Genomic DNA, 26157 nt, shown 5'->3' with positions numbered 1-26157 from the left:
CATGGCAACCAGCTGTTTGGCTATTCCACTGATGGCGGAGGGGCAACATTTGGCCGACTCACTTCTGTGGTTCTCTGTAATTGAGAGGGTCGGAAAAAGAAAGGCTGGAAAAAAATGCTGATTGCAAATAGGAAGCGTCACCTTTTCAGCTCAGTCATATTTACTTATTAACTTTGGTTTAACCCGAGCCCCTTATTTGCCTACTTGATTTGATGGAAACTCCCCTCTAGACAAAACTACCCCCTGCCCCTCTTCAGTGTAAAGAGGCTTAGTATGGGGTTCAGCCGGCGTGCGTGGTGGTTAAGCCTGAAGTGGCGTTCAAGGTCACATGTGGATGATGGAAGTCTCCCCAACCTGTCTGATTGGTTCCCGAGGGACGGGGATCTTAAGATTCTCCCTACGCAGGCATTGATCCCCTCAATGAAAGGAACACACAGAGTCTCCACACGGCATCGGGCGTTTACTTGCTGATCTGAAGTGAGGGAGGAGAGAGATTTTGAGTGTTTGCTTGACCTAAATGTGCACAAGATTCTAAGGGGATGGATGGCGGACGTTTAATGCTGATCCTCTGGGTGATTGATGCTCTGGGCTCCTCATGGGAGATCAACTACGGGTGGCAGTGGGCTGCTGAGCAACGAGCAGATGGAGGAATCGATTGGTTTTAACATCACAGCGAGATGCGTTTCTCGATGAAGCCGGTTAACGAGCAGGATCAACAATTAAAGGACGTATTTTCATATTTGGAGGAATGCGGCATTAAAGCCCCTTAAAATCCTTTCTAGAGTTCAATGTTTATGAACTCAAGCCAAGCTGCTTCATCAGGACCGTGTAGTTGTGGTTTGATTAGTGCAAATTGGTGAACATGTTTTCCACAGACGAAACATAAACACACACATCTAAAACTCTTTGAATTTTGAGTGCCACGTACAATCAATCTTCCATATTGTATTTTTTAAATTTAAAATGGTAATTATGAGGCGCTGAACAGGTGAAGAAAGTCTAAGCGATAATGAGGTAAATGATGCTGCAAAAATTAATCTAAAACCAGCTTGTGTTGACGGCAGTAACACACCACCGCCTACAAATTAACAGATGCTGTGGCGATAACACTTCAGCAACCGATATTGGTTTATGGAAACATGATCTCGTGATTTTTTTATTTATTCATTCAGTTTTTGCAGAGGATCTCATTGTTGAATTCACACGTTCTCTGGCAATTAATAATGAGTCGCATTGCTATGCAGGTTTAATTGCTCTCATGGAGTAACCCACGTACTCTGTCGCTGCTGCCGCTTCACAGCAGAGACAAAAGCGGTTGAACTAATAATTGTTATTGTCGTTACCGCAACCCACAGTACCTTTTCCCTCCCGTGTATTTATCTCATCGCTTGTCCCTAAACGCGGACTCCACCTGCCGCTCCGTCTCTGTCATCACGTCTGCCTCCGTCCCCCGGTCTCTTTATCCTCGTTTCACCTTTCTTGCAGCAGACAGACGGGACCACGTCTCCGTTGCAACGCAACACTTATTGTCCTTTTTCGACGATTCAGATCATCTACTTCATCCTCGCTTTTTAATTTTTGGATTCATGTTTATAAAACAAAGGAAATTGGCGAATTCAGAATGCTTAACTTGTCTCGTATATAATTGTTAACGTATTAAATCAAATAAGAACATGTAATGCCTTGAGCATTAGTGGTCTGTGTTGTTTTGTTGGTATAATAGCCTCTTTAATGATCTCTGTCTCGATATAATTCACTAGAAACAGATGGCATAATGTAGAATAAACTAAACTCACCCCCTGCAGATAGACAGATCCCCACTAGGACTCCCCCCATGTTGTCTAAATAGACTTGCCCTGCCTTAAACACACACACACACACTCTCTCAGCTGCACAGTGCATGCTGTGTAGAGCTATGAGACCCATCGGCTCGATCTAATCCTAGAACATATGCAAAAAAAGGGACAATCACAAGAAGGAAAACAAACCTCAAAAACAGGCGGTTCAGCAGACATATGGCTTATAAATTCTAAATCCCTGCCATTAATCCCTCTTGTGGTCCCATGTTATTGTCTGCGCTGCAGTGTTTATAACGGCAGCGTTTTACTGACTTCCAGGGGTATTTATTTAGTTGGGTGTGGTTCGGGTGGTACTTTTTCTATAAAGCTTTAAATACACAACATCTAGACTGTTTGCATCCATGCTGAAAAGGGTCTCCCACCTGTCTGTTCTAATGCTTTAAACTAAGGACATTTGTACAAAAAAGTGTAGTACGATTCTGAGGCACTTTTGCACAATAGTTTCTACTTTTTACTGTTGTGATTTAACTTGTCTGAGAGGTTATAACTAGTTCCGCAGTAAGATGCTACTTATCGATTGTTCCATCAGTGTTGTCATTGAAAAATGTACATTCATACTACTACTTTTATTTCCTTTGTCTAACCCATCATCCATATTAAGTGATGATAGTAACTGAGGTACATGCGAGTATAACGGCTTTGAACTTCTCACTAAAACTGCTTCAGACAGCTGCACTAAAGCAATCCCCACGCATTCAGTCAAATGTGCTCTGTGTGGTCACCGCCAGCTGTAGTAGTGGTAAAAATGGTCAACGTCGGCAACAAAGTCTGTGTGACCATGTGCACACCTATCGCTTTTTATGCTTGAAGAGCAAGAGTTGTAACATTCGTGTAATGGGCTCAGTGTATTGGAATTAAAGATTTCCCACTGCAGGTTTTCGCCGCACACATATGCAAGCTGTGTTAGTGGAACGCGTGCGTGCGTGTGTGTGTGTGTGATATATAGTATGTATAGAGTTGAGTAAGGAGGTTGTTCAAAGGAATTTGGTTGTACTTAAAGTTGACGTACAATTAAATTTTCAGTCGATGGACGTCCCACGCACAATTTTTCTGGAAATTACTCAATTCCTCGTAACCTTGTTTGGCCCACTTAGCTGTGCACTTTGTTTCTAGTGACGTTCGTGTGTCCTAGAGATCTTGCAGGTTGCAATGGGGATGCAGAGGGTTCAGATGGAGCAGGTCTTGGAAACAGAAGAGTTTCCCCCCTCTTCTCTTCTCTGTCTGGGTAGGAAGTGATACTATCGCTCATCTCTCCCTTTACCACCACGGTCACATTCAGGGTCTGCCTGTCCTCTTTAAATTCTCAACCTGCCCCCTCCCCTCTCTCTTTCTGTCTCTCTGAAGTATTGGCATGATGGATCATTGAATCCACAAGGAGGAAAGGAGTCAGGGGGTGGAGTGTATAGGATGAAGAGGGAGAATGACAATGAGGAGGGGGATGGGAAGACGTAGCGTTAACAGTGGGGTTTGCTCGGCTATTTCCCATTGGGTGATGTGAGGTTTTTTCTATTGTATTCCTTGAAAATCTGCCGTGGCTACTAGAGTGTAAATGGGTAACAGCTCATGTAAATTGCACCTCCTCGCGCTTGCCAATCACATTTCACATATCCATTAAATTCCCCTTCCTCTGACAAACAACTGTCTCCATTCACATCATCTTCAATAATCTGAAACGGCGTGACCGACAGCGGCTCGAGGACTGCGCTGGTGTGCAGCCGGCTGACTGAACTGGGCTCACTGGCTGTCAGAATGCTCCCGTCCTTTACCATTCTCCTCACGTTCACCTTGCAGTCCCAATTATTCAAGGCGGTGTGCACGAGCGCTGCCAGCCAGCCCCAGCTGTGAAAAGTGGGTCATGGAAATTAAAGACACACGCAGCCTTGTTGCACTGCACCGCCACGCTTCGGCGTTCTGTTCCTCCCGACGCGCAGTTCGTTTGGGAATGTGTGCGTCAGTGAATCAGACGTTCACATTATCTGAGGGAATACAAGCCGAGGCGCATTTACCGAGCGTGCCTCTCCCTCTCCCTCTACTAAACTGGCCTATATTCCTCCTTATGACCATATGAAAACATATGAGCTGTACATTTGCATGGAGATAGATTTGTGCCCTCACAGAATGGTTGATCATGCAACTTAAAGCTTCATTGATATCCTTTGTCTTCTTCCTTAGCGCCCGCTTCAATTTCAGATCAATGGACGCTTTCTACCTAGCAACAGTGTACAGTAGGCTGGTCCGCATGGGGCTCGACATGCTGCAGAGAAAGCCTCCTCATGCACTCATTCAGCAATAATGTCATACCCTGATGAGCAGACAGGGTTGTCCTACTGAACTACTGCCACATTGCGTGGCACTCAAGAGGAACACATTTGGCAACCACGACGCTCTAATATGCCCCTTGTGCAGAAACAGACACACAAAAGCACATATGTTAAGGACCACACACTCGCACACAGCAGCTGGTTTGCTTGGCACCAAAACTGGAAACAGAAACTTGTCATTTAAAGACTGCAGCTTTTGTACAAATTAAACAAACAAAATGTATTGTGTTCATTGGTAATATTGTGTTACCTTTGAACAGAGCCTGCTACCCGTTTCCACTCATTATGCTTCGCTAACTTGCTGATGACTGACACTCGGCTGTGGATCTAACGGACGGGCATGAGATTGGTGTTAAATGAAGCACAAAGTTACACATTCTTTGCCCAGTAAACACAATAAAAGCACACATGGAGGGCATCTGTTTAAACAGTACAGAGTCGTTCTGCATTTTTATTATCAGCAAAAACAAACCACACACCACATTACATTTTAAAAACAAGAACGCTTATTGTGGATGTAGAGAAAACTAAACTGTAGCTGCAAAAACTGAATATTTTAGTCTTAATAATTATAATAATAAAAGGTATAAAAAGGAAAGTGTTTCATTTTGTGAAATAAAAAGCTTTGGGCCAACAAAATGTTGCCCTCAACATGCGACTTTAAAAATGCATGCAAACGTAAAGCTCTCTAGTATGGACACTTTCGAAATACTCTCCACATCCCATAACTTATGAAATATCAGCCTATTGCCCCTGAACAGTTTCTTGACAGAGAAAATCCTACAGATTACCTTGTGAGCCCTGGATGCATCTCATTTGCCTATAGTGGCTTCCTCTTCAACTTTTCCTTCCTATCCACTGATCCAGAAAACACACAATCTTGTTCAACCAAATCAACCGTTTGTGTGCCCAGTCTAGACTCGGGGAAAGGAAATGCAAAGAGGACGTCTCCTAAGATTACGTGCCGCCCGTCGATAAAGACAGACACGGTTCATCAGACACATTTCTCTGGCATCAATTCAACAGCGACTATGTGTTTTATACAACAACAACCTGGGAAGAACATCAAAAACAGCACCATCTAAAAAAAATCCTGGGTACTCTCCAACGTGACCGTCACGTTGTTTCAACAACAAAAAAGGTTCTACAAAGTCAGACATGGTAGCTAAGTCCAAAAAACTATTTTTTTTGCTTGATTATAAGTTCATAATATCTCTACTCTTTATCGGTGTTCTTTTCTCTCCGTCGTTGGCATGCAAGACGGGTGCTTTTCAAGAGTTCTGTTCAAATGAAACATTGCCCTGCTGAGGGTATATCACATGGCAGATTTAAGACTGCTCCGTTCCGGTCGGTACACGATTGACTGCTTGGAAGTGAAACTGGGCACAACCCCATAGCAGTCATGGTTGTACCAGAGCGTGCAGGTTTATGTGTGTGACGGTGCACAAAGAGAACAATAATCGTCTAAATCCCTTTCTTAAACCCGGGCTTAAGCAACGACAACAACATATTATCTGCAACCTGGAAAACTTTCAAACATCTTTCAAATTCTGCCAAATTTGACAATCTGTGGAGATGACATTTAAGATGTAATACTCCCAGTGTTGGCACAACTTCCCTTCCAGAACCTGACCGGTTTTAAGTGTCACGGTTTCAAGTCGTCTTCAGGTTCTGACTCAACCATATCTGCCTTTGAAGGTTGTCAGTCGTTGAGGTTCAGTGCTGAGAAGAAAGGGAACTGATCCTGAACGTCCTTCAAAGGCCAGCAGAGTTAAGCGGACCGGAGTGTGCCGAGCAGCTCCAATGTATGGGCCTTGTGCTTAAACCTACACGACCAACCGATGTGTGTTCTGATGAGGGAGAACAATGGACAACACCGCATAACATTAACAATGAAAGGCTGCCAATCATACAGGTTTTGTAGTCTCACGCAGAAAACTGCAACACCCATCATGCCTCGCTGTGGTGAAGTATCCTAAAACAGTGGGTACAAAGCTCAAATATTCACACTATTTTAGCCTGGCATGATAGAATGTCCCTCTCAGAGTTTACACATCACAAAAGGGCAACATTGATGTGTTCAACGCCTTGTGCTTCAAATACAACTACAGAGCTCCCTTTTATATTTGCCAGCACTGACGCGGTAGGGTTAAGCAGGGGGGCTTTAAAGTAGGACAAACACTGTTGAAGACCACATTTCAATTACGTGAACAATAAATGGCAACGTACGGTACATTTTTAAAAGAAGGAACGGCAAAACACCTCCAGTAAAAAAAAGATAAAATCCCGTAGCACTGAGTTTACATAGTGCTACGGCTAATTTCACACTTACTGCAGTACAAACATTGTTTCACTACCTCCCTTCCTGTTGGTGTGTTCGTCATTATGGCTGTTTGGATTACAGCATCAGCTTGTAACATGGCTCTGAAATGTGGAATTAGGTAGTATTCCTCCTGTAATTTTCAACAGTCAAATCTAATAAATACAGCTGGTTATTCTACGTGATTGGGAAATGGATGACTAGTGCTGTATGCTTGGAGTGTGTGGTGCCTGTTTGCAGGTTGCAAAATGGTTACTAATGCTGTTTTGAATAAGCTACTCTGTGTGATGACGGTCCATGTTGAATGAGTTGAGTAGGTGTAGCTGCGATGACGTAGGTTATGGCTGAGGGCTAACGTCATTATAGGCCCTTCTTAGATGGCGCACTGAGTTTCCTCATTCCTCTTATCCTGCCCAGCAGATCACGGACGAAGATCTGCAAGGAAGAGAGACAAAGTAGTTAAGACAGTTGCACACAGACGCACAAGCAAACACGCGGTCACAATATTTATTCCTGCAAGTTAAATCTGATGACTAAATGTCCCCAGTAAAGACGACCATAATTTGAATCTTAAGATTCCTTCAATCCATCTTCAGCTTTCATTTGATTCAGCAGAAGAAACCTACAAATGTATTGTGCTTTTATTTGTGTGATGGTTAGATTGGAACGTGATTGGCAAAAGTCGGGCTTCTCAGGTTTTCCCGCCTTTTATTCTAAACTACCCGACTGCTGCTTTTACCTCGAATTTAGCAAGAAATAGAATTAGTGTATTTCCCAAAATGTCGGTCTATTGCAATTTTTTTTTAGAGACTAATCAAATCACAGCGACAAACTTGAATTATGGTGGCATTGGCCTTTTAAAGGACACTAAGATAATGCTGACTATGGAGAAACGACGTCGGTGAGGACGGAGGACGGAGAGAACCCACATCTTGGGGTTTATGCTAGAGGTCGTATAGAGGTCCACGATGGGGTGAAGAATATGTTGGAATAGCATCCCTCTTATCGTATCAGGGGTGACTGCTCATGACCCAGTTACTGATGCCCTCTCGCCTCCTCCTCCCGCCCGGCACTCTTGTCTGTCTTTCTGCCTCCGGCTGTCTTTTCATATCTTCCTCTGTTCCCTTGTCTATGTAATGGCTTCTATCCCTCACTTCATCTCCCATTATTTTCTCAGTGTATCTTTCTTCCCAACGGTACTCTCGTCAGTCCTTTTATCCTCCCTCCATCACTCCGTGCCTGCGTCACATTTATCTGTCTGTCTTTCACTGTTGTTCCCCAACTGATGCCTTCTCTATGGGATTGTGTTCAAAATGGCATATGTGCTACTCCATGCTCAAGGGATGACAAAGTATTTATGTGTGTGTGTGTGTGTCCGCGTGTGTGACACGTATCAGCGGCTGTCAACCTGGCTGAACACTTGTGTAGCATTGGATACCAGTGACCTTGGAGTGGTTCTCACAGTCTGACCTAATGCTTCAAACACACACACACACACACACACACACTTGCTCACTCGCTCGCAGATGACAGCTGTGGAGTCGTATGTAGAGGTAATGTGATTGGTCGACGCTACTTGTAATCACCAAATTGCTTAAACCCACCTCGCCCAGACACTTAACGTTTCTACAGACACAAACACACACACATTTACACACTCACATTTAACACATCAAACCTAACTGATATATACAAATATTGTGTGCATTATTTTGCTAAGTGTCAAACAGGACCTTTTGTGCGTGTGTGTGACTTTTAGTCCTTTAAACCCCTTTGTTGTATTTAGGTCAGGATGACATTGGCAACAGAGAATGAATGTGTGTAAAGGTCACAGGCGTTCATTAACCCCACGTGCTCACGTGACCTGCGTTGCTCTCCGCTGCAGATCGACATGCGAGCATCACTAAAATCTATCTCCACACAAGCTGCCGGGTCGATGATGTTGAGCGTTTATTGCACGGCGGACACACTAAACATACTCACCTCTGTTGGTTTGTAGCAGTCTATTAATGATTCCTGTGTACAAAATCAGAAAAGGAAGAACTGAGTCAGATGTTTTCAACCTTAATCTTCACAGGTCTTGTATTGTTCACGTGTTCACAAAGTTAACATGTAAATTGTATGTACAACTTCACACACTGTGATTGGTTAGTGAGCATGTCAGGTGTTGCTATCAGTGTGTTATGATCATACTTAAAAAGAGAAATTCAGCATACAAAAGAATAAGGGCAGCCATGCAGGTTTCTCAATCAATAGTCAATAATTCAAAAGTTAAAGACCAGCATGCAAAGCAGGATTTAGCTTTATTTTACCTGGAAAACATGCTGATAAGCTCTTAAAAGACATCTTGGTATTTTAAACCTGGACCCTATTTTCCCTTTTTTTTTTAAGTGACTAATGGGGACAACAATTTGTTTAAGTCGTCTCGGCATAGAGGGAGAACATCGCAGACGGAAAGCTCTAACAGGCGGTAATGTAATCACTGGAACAACTCCTCACCGTCAATTACAGTCCTTTAAAGGGCTTGTTGTTGTTGTTGTCACTGACAAGCTCAGGTTGTTATTGTAATGGTCTGACAACATGATAGAAAGGACCCTACAGATAAATAAAGCATGTGTACATCCAGCGGTGGACACGTGAGTGACGGTTGGAGAGAGCAGTGACGCGGGACACTTATGCCAGTTTAATGTGTTGGAGAACAGACGGCGTAGTCTGATTTAATCCAAACCATTTTTAATGTCTGAATTTGACTGTGGAGGCAAAGCAAGACTTCTCTGATTGAGACACAAACAAACCGATCGGATCAAGTGAAAGGTAAAGACGCCGTTGGTGTCTAGTGGACGCACGTTGCTGCAGCGTAATCCCTCAATACTGGACCAATTTTAAAAGTGGTTGTCCCTATTTTTCACTTTGACACTAACGGATGGGAATAGAGGGACCAGGCGGTGAAAGACCAACGTTCTTTTTTAAGGTGCACTCAGACTGAGTGTGGGTAGAACAAAGGCGCACACACACACACACACACACACACACACACACACACAGTCTCAGGGGTGTACCTGTAGTTTGATGGCTCGTTCATCGTCACTGGTGACCTCCAACAGGTCATCGATGTCGATCTCTACCTCTGGCATCTCCTCCTCCTGAAACACAAAGACGCTCTGGGTTAGAGAGCTGCTTTCACAGATTCCAATAAGAGAGAGGAGGCGAACAGGAAATTACAAAACGGTAAACTAAAGAATCTTTGTCTGAATCATATTCATAAACCACTGATGCAATGCACTCGTCGTGGTTTTACATCCTTTTTTTCTGTTTTTAGAAAATGACCCCCGACCGAAACCAACCCCAATGACACCGCCTCTCATTTCTCGTGACTTCATTTCACCTCCGTACTGCCGGCTCCAACAAATATTTTCCTTTTTAGGAGCACACGTCATCTGGAAATGTCATTGTGCTGCCGGGGCTTGGCCATTTAGTGGTTCGGTGGTTAGAGGCTGCATTCAGCACACCACTTCAAAAGGTCCTGCTGCTCCTCTGGTCCATTTTTATTTCACCACCAGGCTTGTGCTAAAGACGCACGCAGGGAGGATCAAACCTTTTCCCCCAGCTACCACTGGGTGCATCATCAGAACTCTCCCTTCGAGGAATTAAAGCCAAAGAAACCATCTGCAAGTGCAGCTGCTTTGTCCGAGCGGTGGCCTTCACCAACGGCCCAGGGACGACATGCCTGCAGCGAAATGGGCACCGCCACAGTTTACATCGACATCCGTTGTCAATCCAGGAAGTAGAATACGCTGCATTGTGAGAGGTGTGTGTGGGGGGGGTAGTGGGCGTGTAGCGAATGGGCCGCCAAGTCAGACGTTAACGTTGCAGACGGGCTATTCTGTTTATGCTATTCTGTTTATGTATCTTTGTATTACCCACGATCTTACCAAGTGTTTTAAATGCCGAAACAGAACCAAGTCTCATGGTTTGTCATAACCAATATCACGATCGAGAACTTAAAGAATTTTGGTCCTCAACATATTCAGGTGTCTTTTATTTTATTTTTGTATGTCTTTCTTGTCTCCCTGATTCAGCATCTCCTTCGACTGCATCGCAGTGCGATGTCCTCTTGACTCACTCTTCTCATCATCCATCAGTGCAGTCGGGTTCAGACGAAGAGCCACTTTGAGCTGCATTTAGTCTCATGGTGGCTTGTTGTGATAATCCCACTGAGAATCAACACCCAACTCTTCAGCTTTGTGTGGCCTTCATCGCTCTCAGGTCGACAAACCCCAAATAAACCCACGGTTCTCACTTCCTGACGATAAAAACAAATATTTATTCAATGGTTCTATCAAATAGTTGGCCATAACCGACAAAGAAAACATGCTATCTTTACTTTGAACAGCAAGCAGTAATGTAATTCCCTCTTTGGTGCATTGTGGATTATCCCTGTTTCCCTTTGTGCAAGACACACCACTAAATGTGTGTGTGCATGCGTGCGCGCGCATGTGTGTGTGTGCTCTCTCAGAGGACTCCTTTTTGCTTCCGCCTGGAGCGCACACTGGTATTCAGACACGGGAACAGAGAGGATGGAAGGATGGTTTTATCTGAGCTCCGTCGCTGTGATTTCACTTTTTGCATTGGAGGTTTTTTTTATCCACAGACAATAGAATAGAATTATTCCACACGAGAGTTGTACTTTATGTGCTCTTTGTTTGATACCACGACTACAAATGAATTAACTATTACAACTGGAGTGTTTAAACTTAACTGTAAGGATGACTGAAACCAGTGTGTATGCTTCACAGAAGCAATAAACATGTATGTGTAGTCTCGAAAAAATCCACTTGACATCAGTAAACCCAAACCATCACATTTGCATTTGTACACACACACACACACACACATACACTGGAACAGAAGGTTACCTCACCTTTATCCTCGCTTCTGAGCCGCGAAGAGGCATTTACACAACATGCATTTTAAGTATCTCACTCTCCCTAAAGACGAGCGTGACCTTTGACCTCTTCCTCTTATCCACTCCGTGTCTTAGCGAGAGGGTCTCGCTCTGAAATCCCCCCTCGTTAAGGCGGCAGAAATGCAAGGCGGAGAAATGAGTGAATGTGGCAGAACACATCAAAGCCCGAACAGAAGGGCTGTGAAACTGAGGTTATATGCAAATGTGAAAACATGACGGCAATTAATGAAAACTGAGAAGAGAGATTAAATGGATGGATTATGTTATTTTAAAGTATCAAAATAAGGTTTTTCCTTTTTTTCCTTCTTCTCTACACTGTCCTACAAAGCCAAATGCATTGCCACTTAATTATTTAAGATGAAGTCATGAGCATATACAATGATCTGCCGTAGAAATGTGCAATTTTGGAAGAAAGACCTGTTTACTGCATTTACATTTTTTTTTTGATGCACGGACATCTTAGTGATTGACCACATAAATGAGAAAGTAGCACAATTATTCTGAAAATAAATTGAACACCAGATACACTCGCCCTCTATGTGCAACGTGTACATTGCTTTAGGGTTTGTGTCCAGAGCCTTCAAACACGTTCCCCTCTGCTGCTTCTGTAGCACCCGATCTCTGATACTACAGAGAACCATTTGGGTGGCTCATTAGAAAAACTCCAAAATATCAAGCAACATCATCCTCAATATAGGCCTTAAACCCAATGAGCGAGTTTCATTCCCTCAGGACAGATGAAACCCACCAGAGAGCTAAACTAGAATTTCAAGTAGTAATCATAACAGACGGCTGCTTCTTCTTCAAATGTCAGCTTGTTTACACCCGACGGCAGCTACACCTGCCGCTTCTAAAATGTGAGCAGGGCCCCGAGATCACGGCCTCGGTCATGAATGCCATAAACGAAGAAGAAGAAGAAGAAGAAGGTGTGTGCAATCGCCAACGACGCGCTACAGTCCATCAGAGAAACTCTCACGACAGGGCTTTGTCATTGTGTGAGAAAGTACCTGAGTCTGTTACCTACATGCAATTACAGGATTAATACTTGCACACTTCACATGGAAATAAACACAGAAGATGTTGCTGTCCTTCTGAAATAGTTGAGGTCACACCCAGTGCCCACAGGGGAAATCATTTCCCCCTCTTGCCAGCAGTGGAAGGGTGAGAAAAAGACGGCGCACAATGCCTGTAGGCATAAAGGGACAGGCAACACACACACACACTCACAGGAATATTTAAACATAGCGCCAACACATTATCTAATTCTGCGCTTCTTTTGTAAGGCGGTAGATAAAGGCACATAGAGCTCATCCTTAAAAAATAGATATTTTATGGGGGACACAGCTTGGTATTCCTGCACTGTGTGCAAAGATGAAGTTGAGGAGGTTGTCAGTTACAAACTATATTTCAATTCTTCCTGTGTTTTTTAAGTTTGTTGGACAAACAACCAATAAATTATACTTCAGAAAAGTGATTTAAAAAAGTGTGGTGTTCAGGATATGCGCATCAAAATTGTGAAAAACGGTGGAGAATCACAAAGAAATATATACAAATGTATGAAAAAGTCATAATATAAAAATCAATGGTTACATCTTTGTGATTAGTATATTCTTAATGTTAGTAGAAAAGAGTAATATCTGTATTTCGTGCCATATGAGGGCACTGGCAACGTTGTGTGTGTATAGTTTACAATGTGATGGTGAGAAATTGGGCCCAGGGATTAAGAAAATGTGTGTATTTGCATATCGAAGAAAGACATAGTGATGAAAACAGGGGCTGTGTGTGTGTGCATGCAAGGGGGATAAACAAGGAGCAAAGTGTTAGTTGCAATGAACGCAACTTTGAGTCCATTTTGTGTGAGAGCCAGCGAGCAAAAGAGAGCGAGACAGGCCCGCCGGTGTGTTTGTTTCTGTGTTTGCGTGGAGAAAGTGTGTGTGTGTGTGTGTGTGTCAGACTTGTTTTCACCTGCAGCGGTTTTCAGTCTGGTTTGTCTGCGATGAGCTGAATCCTCTTTATTAATGCAAGCGGCCCAACCACGTGACTCAACACAAACTATTCAGACTCCGTCTCATTGAACAAAGAGTCAAACTCCCTGAATCACGTCCCTGTGATTCATGATCTATTCACAGCCGTCTCACATGAACTACACCTCCCAGCTGCCTTGGACAGTGGCAAAGGCTTCCTGGATAGATAACTGCTAAGACCGGTAAGACGGAAAGATAATTATGTGAGGTAGGTTTAATATTTTTTTTGTTTACTCCACAATCTACCAATAATGATTAGATAATGACCCGGTGAGAGAACCAACCTCCTTAAAAATACAGCATATACTAGGGCTGAGCGATGTGGAAACAATCAAATATCACAATATTGATATTGGGATTGTCGAGTTGACCATTTGCGCTTTTAGAAAAATATTTACACAATGACATTTTTGCTAAAAAGGCGAATCATCAAAGCAAATGATAGAACAGCTGACTGTCTGGTCATTACATCACATTAAATAACTTTATTGTAATGCAGCCTCTACAAACAGGAAAAGAAACGTATGCGATATTATGATAATATAATATCCCAAATCAAAGGCGGTATTTAGTCTATCAAAATATCAATAAAATATTCATATTGGCCAGTTAGTGTGCTAGGTCCGCTATGTCTCCTTGCATGAAATGACACGCTTTGCTTTGAGGTGGGAAGTTTGAAGACTGTATCATAAAGAGAGAGATTATACGATTAGACCATCTATTATTACTACACAGTGGCAGAGTGCGGTGCTACTGTAGCGAGAAGGACAATCATGGCAGCTACCGATGCTGAAAACGGAGGCTTAGCAGTCCACGCGGCTGTCTATCGGTTGTCATTTTCTCTCAGGGCATTTTCAGTGAGTGTGTGTCTGTGTAAGTGTGTGTGGGAGAAAGTCAGACAGAGACGGTGTGGTTATGTTCCAACGGTGCAAAGAGCACAGGAACGTTCCGTCTCTGCCAGTAATGGTATATCAAAACTGAGTGTCTCTGTAATACACTCAGAATGTGGCTGACATAACTCACACACACACACACACACACACAAAGGTTTCAAATAGAGGTCAATAAAATCATAACACCCACGGCATATTTAATCACCGCTCTGTATGCAAGTGAGCGATTAACGTTATAGAGAAAAAAATATATGAAATATCAGACATGTTCGTTAGAGACTATGCAGAGATGAGGCCCACAAGAGAGAGGAGGCCCACGAGAGAGATATGAGGCCCATGAGAGAGATGAGGCCCACAAGAGAGATATGAGGCCCATGAGAGAGATGAGGCCCACGAGAGAGATGAGGCCCATGAGAGAGATGAGGCCCACGAGAGAGAGATGAGGCCCACGAGAGGGAAGAGGCCGATGAGAGATATGAGGCCCACGAGAGAGATGAGGCCCACGAGAGAGATGAGGCCCACGAGAGAGAGATGAGGCCCACGAGAGAGATGAGGCCGATGAGAGAGATATGAGGCCCACGAGAGAGATGAGGCCCATGAGAGGGATGAGGCCCACGAGAGGGAAGAGACCCATGAGAGGGATGAGGCCCATGAGAAGGATGAGGCCCATGAGAGGGATGAGGCCCATGAGAGAGATGAGGCCCATGAGAGAGATGAGGCCCACGAGAGAGATGAGGCCCATGAGAGAGATATGAGGCCCACGAGAGAGATGAGGCCGATGAGAGAGATATGAGGCCCATGAGAGAGATGAGGCCGATGAGAGAGATGAGGCCGATGAGAGAGATATGAGGCCCACGAGAGATATGAGGCCCACGAGAGAGATGAGGCCGATGAGAGAGATATGAGGCCCACGAGAGAGATGAGGCCGATGAGAGAGATATAAGGCCCACGAGAGAGATGAGGCCGATGAGAGAGATGAGGCCCACGAGAGATGAGGCCGATGAGAGAGATATAAGGCCCATGAGAGAGATGAGGCCCATGAGAGAGATATGAGGCCCACGAGAGAGATGAGGCCGATGAGAGAGATATGAGGCCCATGAGAGAGATGAGGCCCAAGAGAGATATGAGGCCCAAGAGAGATATGAGGCCCACGAGAGATATGAGGCCCACGAGAGAGATGAGGCCCACGAGAGAGATGAGGCCCACGAGAGAGATGAGGCCCACGAGAGAGATGAGGCCCATGAGAGATATGAGGCCCACGAGAGAGATGAGGCCCACGAGAGAGATGAGGCCCACGAGAGAGATGAGGCCCATGAGAGAGATATGAGGCCCACGAGAGAGATGAGGCCCACGAGAGGGATGAGGCCCACGAGAGAGATGAGGCCCACGAGAGAGATGAGGCCCACGAGAGAGATGAGGCCTATGAGAGAGGGATGCGCGTCCGCAAAAGGGAAGTGGAAGGAAATGGAGACGGCCATGGAGGAGAGTAGTAATTATAAAATGTAAGAAGATAAATGAGGATGCGGGTAGATAGGGAGCGCACAGATCACTGTGATGATGAGGCAACGGAGGATTGCGCAACCCGGTAAAAGCTCACAGCTCAGCTTTTTCTCCCGGTGTCGCCTCAAAGGGATGAGTTGATCTGAGGAGCTGTGTGTGTGTGCTTAAGGAGAGAGAGAAGCTACTGCATGTTGGAGAAGGGAGGATGATAGATGGGACGAGGGGAAAAAACAACGTAGCTCTCTAGAAAATCAGGATATACAAGTTTCCCATGTCGTACAGAGTATAGGAAATCAAAGCATGTATTATCGCGATATAAAGTACATTGTGAAACGCCGACTTGGAACAGTAACGGCAGAATGTGCAACGGTCGAAGTGTTTCGACTGTGCAGCTTTTCTCTCCCTCCCTCCTGCGGCGAAGCAATTTGCTGAAACCATGAAGCACGGATGATGTGACTTCTTCGCTGGAGAAAGTTAGCTGCTGCAGCAAAAAGCTCTTTTCCACGCTGATTCAGCTGTCCTCTAGAGGACATGGTGTATCAGAGAGGGGAGCCGGCAGAGAACAAGAGGGCTGGGAGGGAGGGATTCATCCTCAAAGGAGAATCCCCGTTTCATATTGCACCCCCAACCACTTTCTGGGGAGAGAGCCACAAACTCAGCACACAGGGGTCAAAGGTCATCCTACTATGGATTACTATATAGATATATATCCAAGTGCTTGTGGGATGCACACACACACACACCTTTCTCTTTCTCTTTCTCTCTCTCTCTCTCGTTAAACGATGCCGAACGCATCGAGTATACTTTATCGCTGGAAAGACGCCACGAAATGTGCCGCCACTACAAACGCAGGAGTCTCCCAAAAAAACCTCAGAAGCAGCTTGAAGTGCATAAACGGGACATTTGAGGCCGCCACATGCAGCTGCTGACGCACACACACGCTGCGTTATGCTGCTGCTGCCCAAGGTCAAACTCCATCCAATCCCCCCACCTTCCTTTCGTTACGGTTCTGATTTAGACAAAGTATTGGTGGGGATTCAACCAAGAAACCGGCAGCATCCGCCGTGTGTGTGACTCTATTTCACCGATTTGTGATTTAATTTTTACCGTGTTCCCCAAAAACATGGCTCCTCCCCCCCGAGACTAATGCATTGACAGTCCGATTTGGACCTTTGCTCTCGGTGCCGGGCCAAGCTGGACTTAAAGCTTTAATAGCACCAGGTCAGCCGGTCCAATTAATGGATTCATTCAAACTCAGAGGCTATTATTATTACCTTCGCATTGAAAATGCGGAAGGTAATGTTTTGATCGCCATTTATTTATTTATTTATTTGTATGCGTGTTACTCTCATAACTCAAAAAGTTTTAAACCGAATCACATGAAATTTGGTGGGATGATTGGTTATTATCCGGGGACCATTTGATTAGATTTTGGGATCGATTGAGTTAAAGGTCAAGGTCATGAAAAGGTCAACATCTTTTTTCCATAGCACGGTCAATTTCTATCCAATTGGCATGCAACTAATGCCAAAATGTTCATAATTCAATGCCCAATCTTGTGATATGCGAAGGTATGCGCTCTACCGAGTGCCCATTCTAGTTCCCTTTGTTGTGAGGACAGACGGCGGCAGCAGAGATATAGAAGTGAAAAAAACACAACTTGTACCGACATTGTACACATTGAGTGGATGAGAGTTCTTCCCCGCTGATTGGATCATAGCCACCGCTGCCGAATGTGCACAGTCACTCGGCACATGCAAAAGGGTCAAACGCACACCGGCATGAACGCACCCTCGCCGGCTTTGACAGTCAAAACAATAATCCGCCTCGGCCGTCCCTCCCGCCGACACGTGTGAATGACGCCAGTGTTGTTGTGTCTTTTTTTTTCTTCCCACCGTGCCTACCACAGAGAGTGAGTCAGTGTTTGTGCGCAGCCAGTCTATAAATTGTGTCGGCCTGCCGACAATGAAACCAGTGATTAACTGGATCGTCTTGGGATGGGAGGAGACGCCATGGAAAGACAAGAAAGTCCGTGTGCGAGTGTGAAGACTCAACATCTCCTTCCTACCTTTCAGCGGCTCCGGTTGCACTATTTGCGTCCGGCATGCCACTCGACGATGATTGCTAATTACGCTCGCCAAGTTTAAGATCCTTTTTTTTATTGCCATCCCACGATGTCTTGGGACTCCGGCAATAATCCAAAGTTAATAACCTGCAGACATTTTCGCTTGTTACAAATCATTTTATGTTTCACCCTCTCCCTCTGTAGTTTCTCTTCTCTGCGGCTGGCAGATGGAGATGGCTCCCAGGGGCTTGTAGAAACATCTCAAACCACTTTCACAGCCTTGCCGTGTCCCGGCCGAGACACACGGCGTACAACATGGGTTAATGGAGTGGGAAACCCAGAAGGACACGGAGGATATGTGACGGGAAAGGTGTGGGCTCGAGAACAAAAAATATAGAGTACTTTGCTCATTTCAAAATGTTATCGTGATGCTCGGCGCTCTATTCTGCGAGGAGGTTATCACACTCTCCAAGTCGCAATTAAACCTTTCCGTGCACTCGGAAGGCGTATGCGATTAATGGTGTCAACTACAGACAGAAAATGGCTAATCCACATGTATGTGAAAGCCACCGGGATGACAGCTGAACAAAACGCCTGAGGGAGAATCACTGAGGAAGAGGAAGAGGAGGATGGATAACAGGTGGGCGGGTGTCCCGGTGGGTCGGCAGATGAAACGAAAGAGGGGGACAACGGTAGAAGCGTGAAGCATGGATGGGAAAAAAATAAAAAAGGGGGGAACAAAGGCATTGTAACCTTTGTAATAGAGAGTTGACCCCTCTGCTGTTTACGACGGCCGGTGGCTCGCTGCTCGCCAAGAGGTCGTCTTGTCAACACGTCTGACTTGTTTAGCAGCGATGCGTCGAGGTGGCAGGTGCGACGTGAAATGTGTCAACAACGTGACGCTAAGCGAACATCTATTTTGGTCGGTGCGGTTTTTAAATGTCGGCCCAGAAAACAAATCGACAAACAACCAGATCCGTAAACTAAGCGCATCAGGGTCACGCAGGAAAACAAATTGACCGAATCTCCGAGTGGGTGAAGCCCGGCTGTGATTTAAATAGAATAGAATAGAATATACACTTTTATTAATCCCCAAGGGGAAATTAGTTCTCTGCATTTAACCCATCCTTAGTTATTAAGGAGCAGTGGGCTGCGGTGAAGCGCCCGGGAAGCAACTGGGGGTTCAGTGCCTTGCTCAAGGACACTTCGACTTGCAACTAATGGGGAGAGCGGGGATCGAACCCACAACCCTGCGGTTGCAGGACGGCCCTCTTACCCCACTGAGCTAAAGCCGCCCCATATAAACGGCGCATGTATGTTTCTTCCTCTTTTTTTCCCGGTTTGATTCCAACACCTTCTCATTGCTCATTCCCCTCGCTCCCTTTTTCTTTCTGTACATTATGACCCTCGGTTGATTTACTGGAACAAGGAGCCGCCATTTTGAAAAAAAGAACGAGGCAATCAGCCCAGTGAGACGTATTCAATCAGTCGGTGAAATAAATCACATCGATCGAGTATCAGAGGTGATGGGTGCACATTTTAACGAGCTAATGAAGGGGGAAATGATGACAAGCCGTACACCATCATAACAATAAGCTGGATCATAAAGTAGTGCCTCCACCTCTATGTCTACAATACGGTAACTTTAATGGCAACGCAATGCCTGTGCGTCTCAATATGTGTGCGTTTATCCCCGGGGGCGCTCTTCCTGAACTTATTGAGCGCCGCTAATGACTTGGCTTGAATTGCACCGTTCACTCGTCCCGCGCTGCCCAGCGAGGTTCACATGACACGCGGCCGCCCTCCTGCCCAGCGGGACCCACGTGAAAGCCGAGTGAAATGTAACGCTATCGACAAGGTCACAGGAAGAGCAGTGGGGGAGGAGGGGATAAGGATGCCAGCGGATAGAGGTGAAGATGGGAACGGGGGGGGGGGGAGGGTCAGGGTCGATGTCGCCAACCCAAACGCACATTCCTTTGTCCACATCGAGCGCTCAGAAGCGCCACACAGTGTGGAAACTAGCCAACCCTTCACAGTGAGGTGATGACCCAGAGAGAAAGAGAGTAGAAGACTAATCCAGTTGGTCCAAATATGCACGTGTGTGTGTGTGTGTGTGTGTGTGTGTGTGTGTGTGTGTGTGTATTAGATACAAGGGCTTGTGCCCTTGACCGATCGCCGTGCCATATCTGCCAAAGAGCAGCGGAAAATCCTTAACCCAAAACATTGTGGGATGAAAAACCCATAGACACAAACACACACACGCCTGTGTACACACACACACAGCCAGCATGTGGGGCAGAGCGCTGCATGTCAGCAGTGTCTGTGCTCACACACATGAATAAGCTTCAGTGGGGCTCTATTGATGCAGAGCCATGAAGAAGTAGGGCACTCAGAGGCCCTCATTCTGCAGCATGCACCCCAACAGCACACGCAGGAAACTGCAGAGTCAGGTGTACCGCTCTGTTATTCTCACACACACACACACACACACACACTGAAGTCTTGTCTAAACAGCCTCCATTGATTGTGTTGAGGTGCTCTCCGATGGACATCACCATGGTGACCAATCTGCCTTTTAATCAACGAGACTCGACCTCGGTCTGGCGACTCACGGCGGGCCGCTGGACGAAGGCCTCTCGCCAACACACACTTCACAGGACTGAAAGCTTGAGTCAACTTAGTTTTTTAGAGATTTTAACAATATAAACTCAAGATTAGAGCTGAAACAATTTGTTTGAAATTGATTATGATTTTAAATAGAAATGCCAGAAATTCTTGGGCTTGCTTTCCTTTTTTTGTTGATTTTTTTTTTTTTTACTGTCGGTCGGACAATTCGATGGACAGCCCCCACCCATCCCCCCTCCCTAAGCTTCAGAAGATCTATATGTTTCTCTTTTTTCTTACATTCTAGTACCAAATATTATAGGTCCTCATGGAGATATATACATATACATATACATTGATTAACTGCTGTTTTACATCAATGATGGACAGGAGTTAAACAGCTATTTATTCAAACAGAAGCATTCATGATTACTCATTCTGAAAATGAGAAGTACAGACTGTAAACAGAACAACAGGGCGAACATGAGAAGGAGAGAGGAAGAGGCTGCATTAAGAGCTGCACTCGGGTCTGAGGCTTTTCCTCATTCCTCTCTGTCCTTTGAACGGAGAAATGAACCGAGGCTAAACATCCCAGGAGAGCAGAGGGGATCCATCTCTGACAGAACTCACCTTCTGTTATCCAATCACCCAGAGGGAGGAGGAGGAGGAGGAGGAGGTACAGAGGGAATGAGGGACCGAGGCTCAAGGCAAATTCGAACCAAAGTCGAAAAGAAGTATTAGAATAAAAAATTCAAAAAAAGGAAATAATGAATTTGTTAGGTAAATGTCACACTCAGCCATATTCCAAGGTTGAAGAAATAGTTTGACATTTTGTGGAACTGTCTTTTCTTGCAGAGGTTTCAACGTGAAGCTGGATCCCACCTGGCCCCACCCGTTATGACGGAGCTGTGGAGCGAGCTCTGAGCAGAACGACTGGAAACCGGGGGTTGGCTCTGGCTCTGCCCTTTATGTATCAAACCAAGAAACTATACTCTTTAGTGAGCTTTAGAGATGCTGGCGGGCATAAATGTATTAGTATTATTCACTTTTATATGTTAAATCAAGTTCATCTGCTGATGCATCCTGCTTAATACATCTTAATTACATCTCGGGGCTCATAGGATCTATTTATAAGGACCTACTTTATTTTACGTGATCTTAATAGAGTAAAGGCCGATTTGATAATTGTTAGACCTTGCTGTATTTATTATATAGATTTATATTTATTTAAAAATGCTGATTTTTCATTTGTACAGGGACCTGACTATTTAATGTAAGCTTTGTCTGGGCACATACACACACACACACACACACACACACACTCTATGTGATGCTCTCTCCTCTCAGGTTTTCATATGAAACTGATACAGAGCCTGACCTTTACTCCAAACCAGCATTCTCCCCATCTCTCTATCGCACACACACACACACACGGTCAACACAAAACAAAATACACCACGTCTAATTTAGGTCTGAACATGGAGGTGTTAACGGGCGTAAAGGCAGTGTGACTTCCTGTTTACCGACACCTGACCAAACATCACGAGTAGAGCAGAAGTCCAGCTGCTCACACAGCGCCATCGTGTATCTATTCATGGTCGGACCGATGGAAGCGAGCCGTAACGATGCACCACGGTGACGACACGTCGACATACTGATGCGCTGGTTTCATTCCCTTCCGTCTTCCGACACGGCCATCAGCTTCCAAGCCTTCCATGTCTTTCTACAGCAGTCAGCACGGCGCTAATTGCGGCAGCCAGCATGATGTCAGACCGGCAATAATACCAGAGAGCCGGGGGATTATCAGGTGATGGTATCCCATTTGCTGTGTGAAAGACATAATTTGAGGAGGTGTCATGCTGCTGGGAATATCCATGCTGAAATATGGCTTGAAGTCTGGGGGAAATGGGACATGTGCAGACAACAGAGGAGTCTTTTTCAACAGTAATGCTACAATGGGGAAGTAAAAAATGGATTTCCATCCAGAAATCCCAGCAGAAGCCGACTGCAGCACTCTAAAACACGAAACACTCATTTGTTGCAGTGTTTTTGAGTTTTGAGCTTTATGCATTTGCATTAAACATTACAGGCTGTCACGGAATTGGAAGAAAGGCAAATGTTGATTGACTGAGCACGCTGCGCCGGGAGCCATCCATCCCTCCCTGGAAAGCATCACATAGTCGATCCGAGTGGGGAAGCGTCGTACGCGACTTGTAGATCAAGCGCATCTGCTGACGGACGACTGACACGCGGCCAAGAGCTCGTCCGGCTTTGAAATGTAAAGCCAGTCCACACTCAGCTCTTTGCTACTTGAGTGAGAAGAACCCCCAGCCGGGCTGTGAAGAGAGGAGGACGCCTGCAAACAAGATTGCAGCCGTAAAAAAGAAAAACGGCGGCTTCAGATGGCTACAAAGAGACGAACTCTCTGATGTTTGGGTAGATGGAAGCAGTTCGGAGCTGCGGGGAGTCGTAATGGCTGCGCACACACGCAGGCCGCCTGCTTGTCTTTCGGTGTCGGGAGACGATTTGCATTGCGACACTCTGTCAGCAGACACGCTGTGACAGACAGTCACGCTTTGGTGTTGACATTCAGTGCCCTGCTGTGATTTGTGCGGGTGTTTGTGCGCATGCGCACTGCAATACAAACTCAGTAAGAGTTGGAGATGCGTCGCATGAACCAATAACCACACGCGCCTTCTGCTTCATATTTAAACGTGTGCCGTCCTCTGGCATGTTCATGTGTGCAGGCACGTGTGGATGCACGCTCACGCCGCCTGGTTTCTTCTCTGATTGGCTGAGTCTGAGGCGACAGACCAACTGTATGCCTGCAGCGTGTGTGTGTGTTAGAGTGTGTGTGTGTGTGCTTGTGTGCTTGTGTGCAGACCCTCTGTTGGGAGGAAGGGGGTCAGAGCCAGACAAGGTGATTGGCTGGTGAGGAGAGCCACAGCATCAGCACATCCTTAACCCACTGCCCTTCTTTCCCCTCCTTCTCCTTCTCTCTCGCTCTCTCTCTCTCTCTCCCCCCCCCCCCCCCCCCCCTGCCAACATACTGCAGGGTGAGCGCTTTAGCATTTACACATCTATATAATCCCTCGTTTCGTTGCACCCCCCCTCCAAAATATCTCCCGCCCCGTTCTTAAATGAAGAGGGCGCAGAATGATGGAGCTGTCGACAGATCATCCCTCGAAAGGTGAAATGGGTTGAAAAGGTCAAAATTCCGGCGTCGCTTCACACAAACAGGGAACCTGAACCACGGACGGCCATGGCCTGGTCACGCCTCTTGCTCTAGAGGACGACCCGATATAGACGTGAATACCAGCGGCAGGGAACACAATGACTGCAGAATGCAGGTTCTTAATATACACCTGTGATGAACATCATTTGGAACGCGGACCAAAAACCGTGGTGCGTAAAAGGCGCAACCGTGCGCTTTCTCCCCCAGAGACGATATAGAGGCGTGTAGTCGATAAATGCAATGTGTTAAGATGTTAAGAGCAACGTTATTAAACCAGACGGCTATATTCTCGCCTCGGTCGCGCGAGCCGGCAGGTATCAGTGTTGCAGAGGACAAAGAGACATCAATAAACCCAAAGACACCGACTGTTTAATGGAGGGCGATGGGGTTCACTGTAAAATGGGGGGGGGGGGGGGGGGTAATTCCGACGCCTTTGCAAAGAACGGAGCATCGAAAATCCCAGATGAGCATAACTGATCCATGATAATGTGGCTCAAGCTATACAGCACGCGTAAAGTCGGCCAAGCAGAGCGGGTGTTCACAAATTAATTCTAGTGAGTGAGTTTACATTTGATATAATGTTGGGTTCAAACCATAGACCCCATATCACCTTGACGAATCGGGGATTCCGGACCGTTATCCCTATGTGTGTGTGTGTGATTCCGTCCACATGTCTCCGGAGACGTGCATATGTGAAGGTGTCGGTGACCAGCGCGCCCGCTGTAACCGTGTGTGATGTGTGTAAGATGTCTCACCTCGCAGTCATACAACTCGCTGAGCTGCTCGATGATCCACTCCTCCAGGACCAGTCTCTTCCGCAGCTCCTTCCTGTCGTACTTGACGGTCACTTTGCCCTGTTTCCTCTGGACCGGGTCGTCCCCGGTGGAGATGGGGCCGGACCCCTGCACGCAGCCAACTCCGGGCGCACCTTGGAAGAAGACGCGGCTGCCGACGGTTGGCAGCGGGGCGCTGGTCTCGGTGCTGGCGGCCGACATGTTTGGGCTTCTTCTTGAAGAAGTGTGTGTGTGTGTGTGTGTGTGTGTGTGTGTGTGTGTGTGTGTGTGTGTGTGTGTGACTGAGTGGGTTTACACCGCTGTGCCGAGGGAGAGACTGAGAGCTGCACAGCAGACGGGGGAGAATGGTGGGGCGCTTTTAAACAGCCGCTATTTAAAGCGCAGCGCCGGAGACAGCTGAGAAGGCGGAGCGGAGCGCACGCTGCAAGAAATGAGGCGGGTGTCTCGCGTTAAAAATAAGATTGATTTCCTTTTATTTTATTTTTAAGAACACCTTTTTCTGTTATTTTTTTAGAAAACGTGTGTGTGCCCTTCTGAGCCTTGCACATGCACAGACTGTAAAATAATAGGTAGACTGTAAATGAATGTCAGATTGACCTGAGCGAGGACAGTGGTCGACTTGCTCAAATCGTATTGGTTTTAAATGTGACGTGAAGGGAGGAATATCATTCAGACCTTTGGAGTCTCCTCTGGAGGGAACGTTGTAAGAATAAGTGTGTTCTTGAGCGAGTAAGTAAACGACTCCCCGCTGGTTGCCAGATATCTGATTCATGTCTCTCCATCTTCATTGGCCACAACATAATTGGCATCTTCCGCGGGATTCGAACCTGCGCGTGGCGGGAAACTCGTTCCCAGCATATATGTTTCATCAAGGGACCAGCAGCCTAATTGTAAAACATGGCAAGACATGGCCATCCCTCTAATGCCAACATGCATCCATTGTTCTGCAATGATTCTAATGAGGGAGGGGGGAGGGGGGGGGGGCATTTGACATTATACTTCGAAAGATGACATCATCAGTTTCAGAAAGTTACACAAATGTGTTTTAAAGTGATACAAAATCATTTCTTACGGTGGGGAGTTATTTGCGACACCTGCTGGATTTACCACATACACACCATATGGAAATCATCATCATATTCTGATCATATGGATACAGTATTTATGAGACATAAAGACTGGTTATATTTCCATGCAACGTATATTATATTGATATCATTTGGCTCAATCTATTGTGTGTTTGTCCTTCATACATGTACACCCCATCGTATTAGTCGGGTTGGCTGTAGTATTGGCTGCTGCCACTAGAGGGAATCAGATAACCTATACTTTAATGATAAGATAACAGTCTTTCTTTAATAATAAAAGACATGCATACCCTTTGAACTTTATTTGTTGTCTATTAAATGTCTGCATATGCACCACCTGTATTTATGTGTATCTTTTTCATCACCAAGCTCTCCAGTGTATTCCAAATATTCTGATTTGCCTGTTCTGACCCTGTTTCCCCGTTTGCCCGACCTAAGAATTTTGCCTGCCACCTTTTAGATTTGTTGCCCTATTGGACTGACCAGCT

General features: G+C 45.7%; 1 protein-coding gene and 1 long non-coding RNA gene across 2 annotated transcripts in view; one reads left to right on the top strand and one right to left on the bottom strand.

The window, feature by feature from the left end:
* LOC130202357 (uncharacterized) overlaps nt 1-24535 on the top strand; it is a 27488-nt gene extending 2953 nt beyond the window's left edge. The window contains exon 3 of the long non-coding RNA XR_008833347.1: nt 21408-24535. This is a non-coding gene — a long non-coding RNA (uncharacterized LOC130202357). The remainder of the gene's footprint in view (nt 1-21407) is intronic.
* On the bottom strand, nt 4599-26157 carry ppp1r14c (protein phosphatase 1, regulatory (inhibitor) subunit 14C). Its single transcript, XM_056427845.1, has 4 exons — nt 24543-26157; nt 9560-9643; nt 8484-8516; nt 4599-6935 (listed from the first exon to the last, which is right to left on the bottom strand). Exons 1-4 carry the CDS (start codon nt 24780-24782, stop codon nt 6861-6863), a joined length of 432 nt encoding a protein of 143 aa, XP_056283820.1. The 5' UTR covers nt 24783-26157; the 3' UTR covers nt 4599-6860.

Source organism: Pseudoliparis swirei, chromosome 12, assembly GCF_029220125.1.
Source record: "Pseudoliparis swirei isolate HS2019 ecotype Mariana Trench chromosome 12, NWPU_hadal_v1, whole genome shotgun sequence".
NCBI lineage: Eukaryota > Metazoa > Chordata > Actinopteri > Perciformes > Liparidae > Pseudoliparis > Pseudoliparis swirei.
Note: the sequence above shows the minus strand (reverse complement) of the source record. Positions and strands in the feature narration are given on the sequence as shown.

What these genes read in the sequence shown, in the direction of transcription:
- ppp1r14c (XM_056427845.1), bottom strand. Translation starts at nt 24,782, where the DNA reads ATGTCGGCCGCCAGCACCGAGACCAGCGCCCCGCTGCCAACCGTCGGC. An exon ending in AACGAGCCATCAAACTACAG is followed by an intron (nt 8,517 to 9,559) that starts GTACACCCCTGA and finishes TTTTGTACACAG; the next exon opens with GAATCATTAATAGACTGCTA. An exon ending in ACTGCTACAAACCAACAGAG is followed by an intron (nt 6,936 to 8,483) that starts GTGAGTATGTTT and finishes TCTTCCTTGCAG; the next exon opens with ATCTTCGTCCGTGATCTGCT.